Below are 17,226 nucleotides of genomic sequence, written 5' to 3'. Positions count from 1 at the left end.
GATATTGACAAGCGTAGAATCTATATAGGGTATGAATGTAAATTATGCTGCTGCAGAGATTCCATTCTGTTCAATTTAACAACAGCTCCAGTTTCACCTACTCTTTGTAGAACAGTACCTTCCATATCTAGCATAACAGGATCATATTCAGCTCTGATGCACTTCATGATAAAATAACCTTCCAATACCTACTGGCTAGGTTTGCACATGAATGGCCATTTGCAGGAGGTACTAAAGGGCTACTAAATTTGCAGTTCTGCCCCAGCTCAGCATAAAATGGTGGGGGTGGAAATATAAATGGGGTAAAACTTCCATTGTTTCAGAAGCAATCATGCTTTGTGGCTTAACAGGAGCGAAGTAGGTTTTTGACAGTCATTTTGTATTGATACAAGTCATTGAGGAATAAGGGGCCATGAGATAACTGCTTCAGCAGCAGAGTGGAATTGTTCCAAATTGGCTATGGAAAGCCATTTTTGCAAACTTGTGCATTTTTTTCCCCCTTTGTTACAAATGTGATTTTTGTCTGCAGGAGTTTGCTGGAGAAGACAGCGCTGACTTGTTCTTAGAAGAAAGAGAGGCTGCTTTACGCCAGGCTCAAGAAGAAAAGCATAAACTTCAGATGTCTGTTCCTGGTATTCTTAACCCACATGAAATTCCTGAGGAAATGTGTGATTGAGAAATATAGAGTAAACCAAGTTGTGCTGTTTCTTCTGTTCAGCCACCATTAATGTAGCTTTGCAGAAGGTAATTGCACATCTGTGTGTGTTGACCAAAAACAATGCCAATATATGTATATTAAATCCTTTGTCACCTGGTAGCTCTTTTTACTTAGTATGCAATTTGTATGGAAGTTTTCTTGTGTAATACCTTTTTTCCATTGTTATAAATTAAAAGTTTTGTCATCTTTATTTAGATTTGCATGCAGTTGTATGAATTAAATCACTTTTTAAAGATCACTTGTGCCCCATTTTATGGTTTTTGGAGGGGGGGGGGGAGAAACAGAGGAGAGCTGAAAAGTGGACTTTGCTTGTGCCTCTGCTTGCAAAGTATACAACAAATATAGGAATTATTTTCTGTAATTGATCACCAATCTCTTAAATTAGGTGTGTGTTACTTTGTTGTAGCATAGCCTTTTTGCAGCCTAGGAATGAAAGTGATCTGTGTAAAAACTGTTCAAAGGGTAGTATGTCAGGCATGTCCCAGTGCTGCTTTTCAATTGTATCCATGGGTAGTTGGAAGAAATGGTAATGCTTGACTGAATTAATGCAATTCTAGCCAGATAGGTTTGCGGCAAGATCATGTGCATATCATCCCAGTGTAAAGCATCTTGAATGACTTGGGAACACAGTACACTTGGTTATTTTTTATGAATTTTTTTGTGTATGTATGTGCTGTCGCTTTGTCGACAACAGCTTTTCGTTTTCCTCAATGAGGAGTGTTGCTCATTTGTGAGCCTTCATTAATTCTAAGTGAAAGTGGTTAAATATTTATCGAGTTAGCATAGGCTGCATCTTTATAAACAGCTCATGAAAATACTGATGGCTTTTGAGATGACTTGTACTAATTTACATTGTTTACCATGCTGTAGTGCTTCAAGAACACTACTTAAGAGCAAAATAAATTTGGTTTACATTTAAAATCTGTCTTCTGACCTTGATTTTTTTTCCCCCTTGTTTTTGTTCTCTTTTTAAGATAATCAAATTGACCTGAATTTTTCCAAATTGTTTCACAGATGTATTATCAGATTTTGGGGAGAGTTCGTGATTTAAAAGTTTTACCAGCACTGAGATTTATCCTTGAGCAATCCTGAGCCAGATTTGCTGCTGTTTAATGTAATTGAATTAGACTTTTTGCTCTGGATGACATTGGGACTTGAAACATCAACTTGTTGGATCCTTTTTATTATGATATATTCTTGTAATTCCATGGAATGCATGCATGCTGAAATGAATTACATAGAATGTACAGCACAGAAACAGGCCCTTTGGCCCAACTGGCCTATGCCAGTGTTTATGCTCTACACGAACCTCCTCCCACCTTACTTCAGCTCACCCTATCAGCATATCCTTCTATTCCTTTCTCCCTCGTACTTATCTAGATTCTCCTTAAATGCATCTATGCTATTTGCCTCAACTACTTCATATGGTAGCAAGTTCCACTCTCGGTAAATAAGTTTCTTCTGGATTTATTAGTAACTACCTTATATTTATGATCCCTAGTTTTGGACTCCCCCCACCAGTGGAAACATCTTCTCTACGTCTACACTATCGAACCCCTTCATAATTTTAAAAGACCTCTATCTGGTTACCTCACAGTCCGCTCTTTTCTAGAGAAAAGAGCCTCAGCCTATTCAGTCTTTCCTGATAGTTGTACCCGCTCTGTTCTGTTGTCATCCCTGTAAATCTTTTTTGCGCACTCATGTTTCAATATCCTTTTTGTAATCTGGAGAACTGTGTGCTCTAACCAAGATTTGATACAAGTTTAACATGACTTCTTTGCTTTTGAATTCTATTCCTCTAGAAATGAACCCCAGTGCTTTGTTTGCATTTTTTATGGCCTTGTTCACATACTTTTTAAAGATTTGTGAATCTGTACCCCTAGATCGCTTTGCCATTTAGACTCTTATTTTCTAAGGAGTATGTGGCCTCTTTATTCCTCCTACCAAAATGCACCATCTCTTATCTATATTGAAATTAGTTTGCCATTTATACACCCATTCTGCAAGTTTATTATTGTCTTGTATTTTGTGTGCAACCTTTAAAGCCATGATTTTTTTTCCTTAGCTTGTCCTTGCTGATCCCCCTGGACTATTTGCCGATACCCAGAAGAGTGGGGTGGGGTCTGTTATCTGATACCAGCTCTTAACTGATTGCCAGAATGTGCACAAGAGCAATACATTGGAGACCATTTATCTCTTGTTTGTTCTCTCTTTTTAAAGAGACACTCTTGGCTTTTGCCTCATGTCTCTGGTGCAGCAGAGATCATGCACTCTACAGAGGAAGAAATCAAATGTACATTTCAGCACTCCTTGACACCATTTACTAGTACGACAATGTAATGCCTTAGCATTAAAATGGAAACACATGATTTGGGTAATTTTAAGGTTTGTTCTTTAAATTATTATTTGTATAGAAAATAGTTTATCTACTAAATGTGATTGCTAAAGATTAAGTATATGTTGGATTTGGTCCTTTGCTCTGAACATTGCAATTTGAGTAAAGATAATCCCACTGAGGAAAGTTGATGTGTTTGAATTTTGTTCTTGATATTGCTAGACAGCACCACCACGTGGTGATTTGTGGGTAAAACAGACATCCTGCCATTTTCCATATTCTGTTTTGCAACTACTGATTAGCAATCGAGGGTTGGTTACCCATATTGTGACAAAAATGAACCATTCTGGGCTATGATGGATTATTTATTGGATTCTAGCTGTTCACAACACACAGGATTAAAATTGATTACTTCCAATTGTTTGAGAAGCTGAAGAAAAAGTACATTAATCTGGTATGTTGAAGGCACTGATGCATAGGTTGTTTGATGCCATTGTCCTTTGAGAACCAGTCTCAGATCATTGTGTGTTTGGAACAGATCATTGGGTTTCCTGGGAGGAGTCAAGCCATTTCATAGAATCATGCAGCACAGGAGGCCCATTTGGCCTGTTGTGCCTGTGCTAGCTCCTTGAAAGAGCTGTCCAATTTAGTTCCATAACCCTGCAAATTAGTCCCCTTCAAGTACATGTCCAATTGCCTTTTGAAAGTTCATATGGAATCTGCTTCCACCACCCTTTCAGGTCATATGTTCCGGATCTTAACAACCCTCCATGTGAAAACATTTCCCCTCTAGTTCTTTTGCCAATTATTTTAAATCTATGACCTCTGGTTACTGATCCACTTGCCAGAGGAAACAGTTTTTCCCTACTTGTTCTATCAAAACCCCTCATAATTTTGAGTACCTATGTGATCTCCCCATAACCTTTTCTGCTCTAAAGAGCTTCTCCAACCTCTCCACATAACTGAAGTCCCTCATTCCTGGTAAACCTCTGTACCCTCTCCAAGGCCTGGACATCCTTCCTAAAGTGTGGTACCCACTATTGAACACACTACTCCAGCAGAGGCCTAATTAGTGTTATGTAAAGGTTTAGCATAACTGCCTTGTTATTGTATTCAATATGCCTATTTACAAAGCCAAGTATCCCATACGCTTAACTGCCTTATCAACTTGCTATGCTACCTTCAAAGATTTGTGAACATGCACCCGCAGGACCTTCTGCTCTTGCACCCCCCTCAAAATAGTACTGTCATACTGCCTCTCCATGTTGTTTCTCCTAAAGGGCATCACGTCACACTTGTCCACATTAAATTGCATTTGCCATGTGTCTGCCCATTTCACCAGTCTGTTTATGTCCTTCTGAAATCGGGTTAGTCAGACACTATTTACCTTTAACAAATCTATGCCAGCTGCCCCTTATTAACCCATGATTCTCCAAGTGAGTTCATTTGGACCTTGACAATGGTTTCGAATAGTTTTACCACTGCTGACAGACTGACTAGCCTGTAGTTACCAGATTTATCCCACTCCCCTTTTTTGAATCTGGATGTAACATTTGCAGTCCTCTGGCACCACGTCCATATCCAAGGAGGATTGAAAGATTGTGGTCAGAGCTTTGGCTATCTCCACCCTTGCTTCCCTCAGCAACCTAGGATGCATTCCATCTGGACTGGGTGACTTGTTAACTTTGAGTGCCACCCTATTTAGCAACTCCTTTTCGATCTTTTTAATCCTATCCAATATCTCTACTACCTCCCCCTCTACTGCGACATTAACTTCATCCTCTTTTATGATGACAGATGCAAAGTACGCATTCAGTACCTCAGTCATGCCCTCTGCCTCCACAAGCAGATTTCCTTTTTTGTCCCTAATTGGCCTCACCATTCCTTTAACTATCCTTTTACTTTTTATATGTTTATAAAAGATTTTTGGGTTCCCTTTTATGTTTCTCTCATTCTCTTTGCCCTTATACCATTTTTCAATTTCCCCCTGCGTTTTCTACTGTATTTTGTATCTGACATTTCATAAACCTTTTTTATTTTAACCTCTATTTCCTTTGTCATTCAGGCAGCTCTAGCTTTGTATATCCTATCTTTCCTCCTTATGGGAATATGCTTGGTTTGTACGTAAACTATCTCTGCCTTGAAGGCCTGCCATTGCTCATTTACTATTTTCTTGGCCAATCTTTGTTTCCAGTCCACCTGTGCTAGATCCCGTCTCAAATCACTGAAATTAGCTCTCTTCCAGTTCGGTATTTTCACCATTGATTTTTCTTTATCCCTTTCCATAACTACTTTAAACCTAATTATATTATCACTATTACCCAGTTGTTCTTCCACTGAAACACACTCCACTTGCTTGACTTTATTCCTTAGAACTAGATCCAGCACTGCTTCCTTCCTAGTTGGACTAGAAATTAGATTGATGAAGATCTCCTGTAAACATTTTAGGAATCTTCACCCTCCTTGACCTTTAGACTTCTGTTCCCAGTCTATATTAGGATAATTGAAGTCCCCTACTATTGCTTTATTATTTTTACATTTCTCTGAAATATGCCCTCAGATTTGCTCCTCTATCTCCTTCTCACTATTAAGGGGTCTATAGTAAACACTCAGCAATGAAACAGCTCCTTAACTCTAACCAAATAGATTCAGTCTTTGAACCCTCTAGTATATCATCCCTCTGTAGAACTGTAACATTATCTTTGATCAATACTGCCACCCTCCCTCTCTCTTCCTCCCCTATCCCTCCTGAATGCGTTGCAGCCAGGAATGTTTAGTTCCCATTCCTGCCCATGTTTAAGCCAGGTCTCCGTTATAGCCACTATATCATAACCCCATATGGCCATTTGTGTATGTAGCTCATCAACCTCATTTGTAACACTCCTCGCTTTAACACATTAATTCCAACACCATGCTAGTCAGCTTTGCTTTTTTCCTCAATCTAATTCCTGCACTTTCTACACTTCTTTATTCTGTTGGTCCTTCCTGGTTTTCTATGCACCTTGTCTTTCCTCTCTGCTGCTACGTCCTGGTTCTCCTCCCCCTGCCAAATTAGTTTAAACCCTCCTCCACGGCACTACTTAACCTCCCCAAGAGGACATTGGTCCCAGCCCTATTCAGGTGCAACCCGTCCGGCTTGTACAGGTCCCGCCTGCCCCAGAACTGATCCCAATGCCCCAGGAATCTGAGTCCCTCCTGCCTGCACCATCTTCCTGTTTTTGTATTCACGAGCACGTGGCACTAGGAGTAATCCAGAGATTGCCACCTTTTGAGGCCCTGTTCTTTTATCTTTCTCCTAGCTCTTGAAACTCTGACTATACTCTTTTCCTACCAATGTCATTGATTCCAACAAGGACCACAACTTCTGTTCCCCTTCCCCTTACAGAATGTCCTGCACCCCCATTCAGTGATTCAATTATAAGTGCCTCAATAGCTGACCATCTAAATAAATAAAGTTTTAAAATTCCTATTCTGGTATATCTTCGAAGAAATTTAGAGCCACATCTTGGGCAGTAATTGTATGAATATTGCAGTCAGCCTGAAGCCAGCAAAGATAAGGGCCAGATCATGACACTATAGTAGCCTACAATCATGCAAGAAGAAAAACTGTTTCAAGAGTAAGTTTAATATCTCGTGTAAGAGAAACATCTTTATTTTACATTTTGGAGGGTAAAATTTTGTATTGAGTAATGTTCATTTAACTGTTTAATATTCGTTAAATTTGTTTTGTGTTTATTGCCTAAACTGTGTTCTGCTGGTGTACATTCTGTCCACTGAAGATGAGATTGCATAGCGGCATGCAGTTATCTTCCAGTAAGTTGGAGTACTGTGATGGGTTCTCTGACCCTTGTGTGTCAACATTTACCTAACTATTGGGCAGCTAAAGGCACAATCTGGTTGGTAGGGGACATGACATTTTCTTGCAAGAGTGGCCAGAGACATGAATGACTTCAGCTAAAAACCCAAAAGTATAATTACAACTATTGCTGAGAAATGTATGTTGGGAATTGCAAAGTAGTCATAAGTGAAAGAAATTAAATCTGCATGAATGTTAAATTTAGCTTATCATCTGTGTTCCATTTTCATTATCTTTTCTATCAGTTTGAGTAGATTATCATATCTTGGCAGATTGTATTTATTTTTAAAATGTGCAATTTAAATATTTATGGCCCATTTATTCAATATCAATTTATACAAATACAATATTGTCCACATACTACAGGAAGAAATCACCTATGACACCCTGTCTCTTGAAGCAATTACTGCTCTGGGTCACTGGATGACTTTCCCCTTCCCACTTCAAGAAAAAAGTTTCCAAACTCATCATCAGTCTCTGCTATAGCCCATCGCTCTGCTATATTACATCGAGGGCACCCTGAAACACATCGTACAGGGAACCCCCAGCTTCTGTCGCGACACTACAGACTTCCTACAAAAACTCAGTACCCACGGACCAGTTGAACCAGGAACACTTCTCACCACGATGGACGTCTCTGCACTCTACACCAGTATCCCCCACGATGACGGCATCGCTGCGACAGCATCAATACTCAACACCAACAACAGCCAATCTCCAGACGCCATCCTACAACTCATCCGCTTCATCCTGGATCACAATGTCTTCACCTTCGATAACCAGTTCTTTACCCAAACACACGGAACAGCCATGGGGACCAAATTCGCACCCCAATATGCCAACATTTTCATGCACAAGTTCGAGCAGGACTTCTTCACTGCACAGGACCTCCAACCAACACTATACATCCGATATATCGACGACATTTTCTTTCTATGGACCCACGGCGAGGAATCACTAAAGAGACTACACAATAACATCAACAAGTTCCATCCCACCATCAAGCTCACCATAGACTACTCCTCAGAATCAGTTTCTTTCTTGGACACACGAATCTCCATCAAAGACGAGCACCTCACTCTACCGCAAGCCCACGGACAACCTCACGATGCTCCACTTTTCCAGCTTCCACCCTAACCACGTCAGAGGCCATCCCCTATGGACAGGCCCTGCGAATACACAGGGTCTGCTCAGACGAGGAGGAACGCAATGGACACCTACAGATGCCCTCGTAAGAACGGGATATGACGCTCGACTCATCGATCGACAGTTCCGACGGGCCACAGCGAAAAATCGCATAGACCTCCTCAGAAGACTAACACGGGACGCAACCAACAGAGTACCCTTCGTCGTCCAGTACTTCCCCGGAGCGGAGAAACTAAGCCATGTTCTCCGCAGCCTTCAACATGTCATCAATGACGACGAACACCTCGCCATGGCCATCCCCACACCTCCACTACTCGCCTTTAAACAGCCACCCAACCTCAAACAGACCATCGTTCGCAGCAAATTACCCAGCTTTCAGGAGAACAGCGTCCACGACACCACACAACCCTGCCACGGTAACCTCTGCAAGACATGCCAGATCATCGACACAGATACCACCATCACACGAGAGGACACCACCCACCAGATGCATGGTTCATACTCCTGTGACTCGGCCAACGTTGTCTACCTCATACGTTGCAGGAAAGGATGCCCCAGAGCATGCAGACGCTGCGACAACGGATGAATGGACACCGTGCAACAATTGCCAGACAGGAGGGTTCCCTCCCAGTCGGGGAACACTTCAGCAGTCAAGGACATTCAGCCACCGACCTTCGGGTAAGCATACTCCAAGGCGGCCTTCAAGACACACGACAACGCAAAATCGTCGAGCAGAAATTGATAACCAAATTCCGCACCCACGAGGACGGCCTCAACCGGGATCTTGGGTTCATGTCACGCTACACATAACCCCACCAGCGAACAAATGTTATCCGTTTTTAATATAACGGGTCATTTGCTGTCTTTCTCTTCCTTCCGGATGTTTCTATGTTTCTGCCTCTCTCTCTTTTTGGTTGTTTGTATATTTGGTGGCCTTGTAGGTAACACCTCTCTGTCTGCACACTGTGATTGCCTTGGCAATGGGCAGTTGGAAAGACTTATCTGTAATCACCAGGTATTGTTCTGTGATTTATAAATGCGAAGGGTTCGAGGATTTCATTTCCACAACATTCACCTGAGGAAGGAGGAAGCCTCCGAAAGCTTGTGAATTTCAAATAAAATTGTTGGACTATAACTTGGTGTTGTAAAATTGTTTACAATTGTCAACCCCAGTCCATCCCCGGCATCTCCACATCATGCTATATCCCACGCAGACCAATTTGTTTTAATCACTGTCAATCTTGTTAGTTCAAAAAGAGCAATTTAATAACTGTAACAAAGGGTCTACACCTAAAATGTTAACCCATCTTATCTTCAGATGCTGTGTATTTTCAATATTTACTTTTACTGGAGCTTGTTTTGTCACTGAGGTAGTGGATGAACTGCAGGTGTTGGTGCACCTGTTTTACCTTCCTTATCTCAGGGTTGGGCAGTTTTCAGATTTATCATTCCTTTTTTCACTTAGGAAATAGTGTCATACGTATCCATTCAATGCTTTTCATTCAAAGGTGTTATTACTCTACTGTTGTGTTCATACAATATGAGCTAATTGTATCCTTTGAGAATTTAGCTAATTGGGTATTGGAATGTGTCTGTCATTTTCTGGTGGATTGGAGCCCTTGGACAAATGATCATTCTACTCCTGCAATGGCCACTTTGTGAGCCAACATGTCTTAGGTCAGCAACCTGGAGTGGTAATAAGTTCAGCAGGATGACTGGTGGTGGGGTACTTCTGGCTTGCTTGAAATTACAGGAGCTCAACAACTCAGTTTTTGCATTCTCATAGATCTCTGATCTATCAGGGACAGTGACTGAGCACTTGGACAAGAGTCCATGATCAAAGAGGTCAGCATAGATTTGTGAAGGGTCATGTTTGACTAATGAAGTTGAAATTTTTGAGGAGGTCACTAGCATAGTGGGTACAGGAGTATCTGGATGTTGTCTATATGGATTACCAGAAGGCATTTGATAAGATTCCACACAAGATTAGCAGCAAAAATGAGAGTGCACAGAATTGGAGGCAACCTTGTGACATTGGTTGAGGTAGGAGGCAAAGTAGGGATAAAAGGTTTGTTCTCTGGTGGGATGTGACAAGTGATGGTCCCAAGGGATCTGCCCTAGGACTTGGATAAAGGGATAGAGAGGTGTATATCCAAGTTTGCAGATGACACTGACAGGAGCCACAGCTTTTGCAACTTGCTGTTCCCATCCATACAAATTGTATGGATGGGAACAGGAAGTTGCAAAGGGACACAGACTAAGTGAGTGGACAAAACTATGACAAATGGAGTTCAATGTGGGGAAGTATGAGGTTATCCACTTTGGATCTAAGAAAGACAAATCGGAATATTTTCTTAATGATGAAAGACTAGGAGCTGTGGAGGAGCAAAGGGATTTAGATGTTGATGTGCACAAATCACTAATAACTAGTGCACAGGTACAAAAAGTAATCAAAAAGGCTAATTAAATGTTGGTATTTATCTCAAGGGGGTTGGAATTGAAGTGAGGAAATGATGTTTCAGTTGTACAGAGCCTTGGTGAGACCCAATCTGGAATACTGGCACTGCATCTCAGGAAAAATATATTGGGCTTGGAGAGGGTACAGCTCAGGCTCACCAAAAAGATACCAGGGCTTAAAGAGTTAAATGATAATGACAGGTTGCATGAACTTGGCTTTTATTCCATTGAGTTTAGAAAGTTGAAGGGTGATCTGTGTGAGGTGGGAATATGAGTTATGAGGAGGATGCAAAGAGGCTTCAAGGGGATATAGACAGGCTAAGTGAGTGGGCAAGAACATGGCAGATGGAATATAATGTGGAAAAATGTGAAGTTATCCACTTTGGTAGGAAAAACAGAAATGCAGAGTATTTTTTAAATGGTGAGAGATTGGGAAATGTCGATGTTGAAAGGAACCTGGGTGTCCTTGTTACTGAGTCACTGAAAGCAGGTACAGCAAGCAATTAGGAAGGCAAATGGTATGTTGGCCTTTATTACAAGAGGATTTGAGTACAGGAGTAAAGATGTCTTACTGCAATTCTATAGGGCCTTGGTGAGACTGCACCTGCAGTATTGTGTACAATTTTGGTCTCCTTGCCTAAGGGATATAACTGACATAGAGGGAGTGCAACGAAGATTCGCCAGACTGATTCCTGGGATAGTGGGATTGTCGTATGAGGAGAGATTGAGTAGACTAGGCCTGTATTCTGTAGAGTTTAGAAGAATGAGAGGTGATCTCATTGAAACATACAAAATTCTTATAGGGCTCGACAGGGTAGATGCAAGGAGGATGTTTCCCCTGGCTGGAGAATCTAGAACCTGGGGTCACAGTCTCAGAATAAGGGGTAGGCCATTTAGGACTGAGATGAGGAGAAATTTCTTCACTCAGAGGGTGGTGAATCTTTGGAATTCTCTACCTCAGAGGGTTGTGGAGGCTCAGACATTGAATACATTCAAAACAGAGATTGATAGATTTCTAGATATTAAAGGCATCAAGGAATATGGGGATGGTGCAGAAAAATGGCGTTGAGGTAGAAGATCAGCCATGATTTTGTTGAATGGTGGAGCAGGCTCGAGGGGCCGGATGGCCTACTCCTGCTCCTATTTCTTATGTTCTTATATGTTTAAAATAATAAAGGGATTTGATAGGGTGTAGAATCATACAGTACAGAAGGCCCATTGTGCCTGTGTGCCAGCTCTTTGAAAGAACTATCCAATTAGTCCCACTCCCCCTTCCCCATAGCCCTGCAAATATTCCCTTTTGAAAGTTACTACTGCTTCCACCACCCTTTCAGGCAGTGCATTTCAGATCATCATAACTTGCACATATTCCCTCTGGTTCTTTTGCTTATTATAAATCTGTGTCCTTTGGTTACCATAAGAACGGGAGTAGGCCATTCAGCCCCTCGTGCCTGCTCCGCCATTTGATAAGATCATGGCTGATCTGTGATCTAATTCCATACACCTGCCTTTGGCCCATTTCCCTTAATACCTTTGGTTGCCAAAAAGCTATCATCTCAGATTTAAATTTAGCAATTGAGGTAGTATCAATTGCCGTTTGCAGAAGAGAGTTCCAAACTTTTACAACCCTTTGTGTGTAGAAATGTTTTCTAATCTCGCTCCTGAAAGGTCTGGCTCTAATTTTTAGACTGTGCCCCCTACTCCTAGAATCCCCAACCAGCGGAAATGGTTTCTCGCTATCCACCCTATCTGTTCCCCTTAATATCTTATAAACTTCGATCAGATCACCCCTTAACCTTCTAAACTCCAGAGAATACAACCCCAATTTGTGTAATCTCTCCTCGTAACTTAACCCTTGAAGTCCAGGTATCATTCTAGTAAACCTACGCTGCACTCCCTCCAAGGCCAATATGTCCTTCCGAAGGTGCGGTGCCCAGAACTGCTCACAGTACTCCAGGTGCGGTCTAACCAGTGTTTTGTATAGCTGCAGCATAACTTCTGCCCCCTGTACTCTAGTCCTCTAGATATAAAGGCCCTTCTGCCAGTGGAAACAATTTCTCCTTATTTACTCTATCATAACCCCTCATAATTTTGAACACCTATTAAATACCCGCACCTCCCCCCCCCCCCCCCCCCCCGCCCGCCACCTTTAACCTTCTCTGTTCTAAGGAGAACAATCCCAGCTTTTCTAGTCTCTCCACAACTGAAGTCCCTCATCCCTGGTATCTTTCTGGTAAATCTATTCTGCACCCTCTCTAAGGTCTCGACATCCTATAGTGTGGTGTCCAGAATTGGACACAATACTCCAGCTGACGTCTAACCAGTGATTCATAAAGTTTTAGCATAACTTCCTTGCTTTTATACTCTGTGCCTCTATTTACAAAACCAAGGATTCGGTACACTTTAACAGCTTTATCAACTTCTTCTGCCACCTTCATACACCCAGTCTCTCTGTTCCTCCACCCCCTTTAGAATTGTACCGTTTAGTTCATATTGTCTCTCATTCTACCTCCCAAAACGCAGCACATCACATTTCTCTGCATTAAATTTTATCGAACAAGTGTCTGTCCAGTTTACTAGTCTTTGTTCTCCTGAAGTCTGCTATTTCCTCCTCACTGTTTACATTTCTAAGTTTTGTGTCATCTGCAAACTTTGAAATTATGCCCCTGATACTCAAGTCCAGGTCATTCATATATATCAAAAAGAGCAGTGGTCCTATTACCTACCCTTGGGGGTCACCGCTGTACACTTCCCTCCAGTCTGAAAAAAGGGTAGATAGAGAAACTGTTTCCTGTGGTGAAGGAATCCAGAACAAGTAGGCACAATCTTAAAATTAGAGCAAGGCAATTTAGAAGTGAAATCAAGGAGCACTTTTTCTCACAAAAGGCAGTAGAAATCTGGAACTTGCTTCCCCAAAAGGCTGTGGCTGCTGGTTCAGTTGAAATTTTTAAGACTGAGGTTGATAGATTTTTTTTAAGATAACAGTATCAAGAAATATGGAACAAAGGCAGGTAGATGGAGTTGAGGTACAGATCAGCCATGGAATGAATGGCGGAATAGGCTCAAAGGGCTGAATGGCCTACTCCTGTTCCTAAGTAGGTAGAGTACCATTTATGTGCTAGTGCACCTTCTGTGGCATTGCTCAAGCTTAGTCTGATGTGCTGTTTAATATAGATAGTGTGATATACTGCATAAGAAACATAATTAATTTATTTGCTCTTCCAGTGGCAAGTCGGGACACAGGATGAAATGTATGGGCTTCTCCTTTCTTTAAGTGTGATGTGGAGATGCCGGTGATGGACTGGGGTTGACAATTGTAAACAATTTTACAACACCAAGTTATAGTCCAGCAATTTTATTTTAAATTCACAAGCTTTCGGAGATTTCCTCCTTCATTTGCCTGAGGAAGGAGGAAATCTCCGAAAGCTTGTGAATTTAAAATAAAATTGCTGGACTATAACTTGGTGTTGTAAAATTGTTTACAATTTTCTTTAAGTGTGACTGCTAAGGTTATATTTCTAAGTCATAGATTACAGATATCCGTATCCTGACTTGTATTGAACTATTTTCTGTTGGTGGGAGCGAGTTGTATATTAAAAATAACTGGCAGAAACTAACATCTATCCTGGAAAGATGTACAGGATGCCCACCATATTCTCCTGTTTGCTCAAATAGTCAGAAAATTGCAAGGTTGACCGTGTATTTTAGGCAAAGCTATAATTTCTATTATATTTGATACAGATGCCAAATAAAACTGCAGCTTCAGACACCAAGTACAAAAGCAAATCACTCAACATGCAAGTGGCTGAATAAAACCTGACTGATCAGTTGCTTAAGTAAAGCTCCAAACAAAGCCCATTGGAATTTTACAACTAGGTAAATCGGGAGGGGGTGTGCATGGGCCGGCAGCAGTCACCGTGTTAATGTTGAGGCAGAAGGAACACTCCTGGCTCCATATTAAGTTACCTGCAGGTTCTTCCGCGGTCCTTTTAAGAACCGCTGTAGAGCCTGAAAAGCTGGTAACGCAAGCTTCAACTACTTTTAACCAATTTTACTAATGGGTCCGAAAATAGGAGGAGCTTGGTTGTTATACTGACATGAAACTTGCACTCATTTCAGGCGGCCGACATTGGTGCCTAAAAAAAAGCCCTGCGCAAATCTCAGTGTGCTGGCTTAACTACAATTTAAATTAAGATTTTATGTAAAACTTTTATAACTTGCAGCAGGACAGAATTTAGCTTCCGTCAGAGCCCCTATGGCGAATGGCCTGCTGATACTTAGCAAGACCCATACATGAAGAATGGTGTTGGTAGCATAAAATATTACTTCAGCGTGAGAGGTGGTTTGAAAATTGAAGGGAAATAAAAGGTAATTTGTTGTCCTCCTAATGACATGAAATGTTAGTAGATACTTTACTGTTCTGCAGCTTTTTAGAAGGTCAACTTTAACAAATACCTATACTATTTCAAGAGATATATTAAATATTGAAAAGGTTCTCCCAGGAGTTTTAATTCCATCTAGATGACAGCACCAAATTAAAATATAGTAGTGCCAACACTTAAATTCTGGTTTCAGGACATACCTCTTATTTTTTTAATTTGCTTGACAAGTTGTAGACTTAGGGTCATTTGGGAATACAATTCAAATATTCTAGAGTGTTTTTAATTTTTTGTTCGAAAGATTTTTTTTTGGAAAATGAAAACTGGTTCATTTCTAAGTATAAATTCATAGTGGCTCCTATATGTAAAATTAAATATATTCTACAAAATAAAAGGGACCAGCAATTTAAATTACTGTTAAATTACTAAGAAAAAGGATGGCATAGTGGATTTGAAATAATGAACAAGAGCAGAGTGCCTTCAGGTTCTCCTTTTGTAATCACTTTTGAAATTCCAGATGGGATGGTGCCACAATGTAAACAAAAGGATATAATTTTACAGCAATGGAGTGCATTTCTATATTTGTTGTGCATAGTAGGTGAGATGCAAAGAGTACTTCTTTGCATGCAGATGACCTCAAATTGATACTTTTGTAATTTGTTTATTTTTCCTCCAAGTATGTATATTATTCCTTAGCTGAGAGACCAAGCACTTTTGAGCAGATGCTGTTCCCCAGCTCCTAAAGAACGTGCATTTATATAGCACTTTTCACAACCTCAGCCAATGAAGTACTTCTGAACTGTAATCACCCTTGTAATGTAGGAAATGCAACAGGTAATTTATGCACAGCAAGGTCCCACAAACTGCAATGAAATAAATGACCAGGTCATCTGTTTAAGGTGTTGGTTGAGGGATAAATATTGGCCAGGACACCGGGTGAACTCCCCTGCTTGTCTTTGAATAGTGCCATCTGAGGGGGAGTTTAACGTTTCATCCGAAACTGCACTGAAATGCCAGCCTAGATTATGTTTGCAAGTCTCTGGAGTGGGGTTTGAACCCACAGCCTTCTGACTCCGAGGCAAATGTGCTACCACTGAGCCAAGGCTGACACCTTTTTTAAAAAAATTTATTATCGGGATACGGGCATCATTAGCAAGGCCAGCAATGACTGCCCATCCCTAATTGCTCTCTGAAGTGGCCCAAGTAGTATTCCCAAATATGCTTTGCTACATCTAATTAATTTACATAACTACACTTCAGAAGATATGAAAGATGCTATGTAAATAGTAATCTTTTGTTATAATTGATATTTACAATTAGCAACAGCTATATCAATCTCCCAATATACAAGTTTGCACATTCCAATGTGACTAAACTGAACATCTACATCACATACAAAATCTAGACAAACTATTTTACTTTAAGGAATTCTGCTACTGATTACATCAAGGAAATTAATCAATTTGATCTCATAAGAAATAGCAGCAAGAGTATATGCACCCTCGAGCCTGCTCCGTCATGCAGTAAGATCAAGGCTGATCATCTACTTCAACTCCACTTTCCCACCCTATCCCGTATCCCCTGGTGTCCAAAAATCTATCTATTTCAGTTTTGAATATACTCAACGACATCCACAGCCCTCTGGGGTAGAGAATTCCAAAGATTCACAACCATCTGAGTGAAAAATATTTTCCTTATCTCAGTCCTAAATAGCTGACCTCTTATCCTGAGACTATAACCCCTGGTTCTAGACTCTCCAGCCGGTGGAAACAGCCTCTCAGCACCCACCTTGTCAAGCCCTCTTTAAAATTTTATACATTTCAATGAGATCACCTCTCATTCTTCTAAACTCCAGAGAATATAAACCCATCCTACTCAATCTCTCCTCATAGGCCAACCCTCTCATCCCAGGAATCAATCTAGTGAACCTTCATTGCACTGCATCGAAGGCATGTATATCCTCCTTTAGATAAGACCACCAAAACTGTACACAGTACTCCAGGTGTGGTCTCACCAAAGCCCTATATAATTGCAGCAAGACTTCCTTACTCTTATACTCCAACCCCCTTGCAATATAGGCTAACATACCATTTGCTTTCCTAATTGCTTGCTGTACCTGCATGTTAACTTTCTGTAATTCGTGTACAAGGACACCCAAATCCCTCTGAATAGCAACATTTACTGGTCTCTCTTTTTAAAAAAAAAAATTCTGCTTTTCTATTCCTACCAAAGTGGATAATTTCACATTTCCCCACATCATACTCCATCTGCCACCTTCTTGCCCAATCATTTAACCTGTCTATGTCCCTTTGCAGTCTCTTTGTGTCCTTCTCAC

General features: G+C 40.9%; 1 protein-coding gene across 6 annotated transcripts in view; it reads left to right on the top strand.

Annotated features, from left to right (window-relative positions):
- LOC137324596 (exportin-1) overlaps nucleotides 1-1,639 on the top strand; it is a 62,089-nt gene extending 60,450 nt beyond the window's left edge. For all 6 annotated transcript variants that reach the window (XM_067989071.1, XM_067989072.1, XM_067989073.1 and 3 more), the window contains one exon: nucleotides 530-1,639. In XM_067989071.1, the coding sequence (XP_067845172.1) occupies nucleotides 530-676 (147 nt within the window). In that variant the 3' untranslated portion in view covers nucleotides 677-1,639. The remainder of the gene's footprint in view (nucleotides 1-529) is intronic.
- Nucleotides 1,640-17,226: the final 15,587 nt, after the last annotated feature.

Source organism: Heptranchias perlo, chromosome 8 (genome assembly GCF_035084215.1).
Source record: "Heptranchias perlo isolate sHepPer1 chromosome 8, sHepPer1.hap1, whole genome shotgun sequence".
In the NCBI taxonomy this organism is placed as follows: domain Eukaryota; kingdom Metazoa; phylum Chordata; class Chondrichthyes; order Hexanchiformes; family Hexanchidae; genus Heptranchias; species Heptranchias perlo.
Note: the sequence above shows the minus strand (reverse complement) of the source record. Positions and strands in the feature narration are given on the sequence as shown.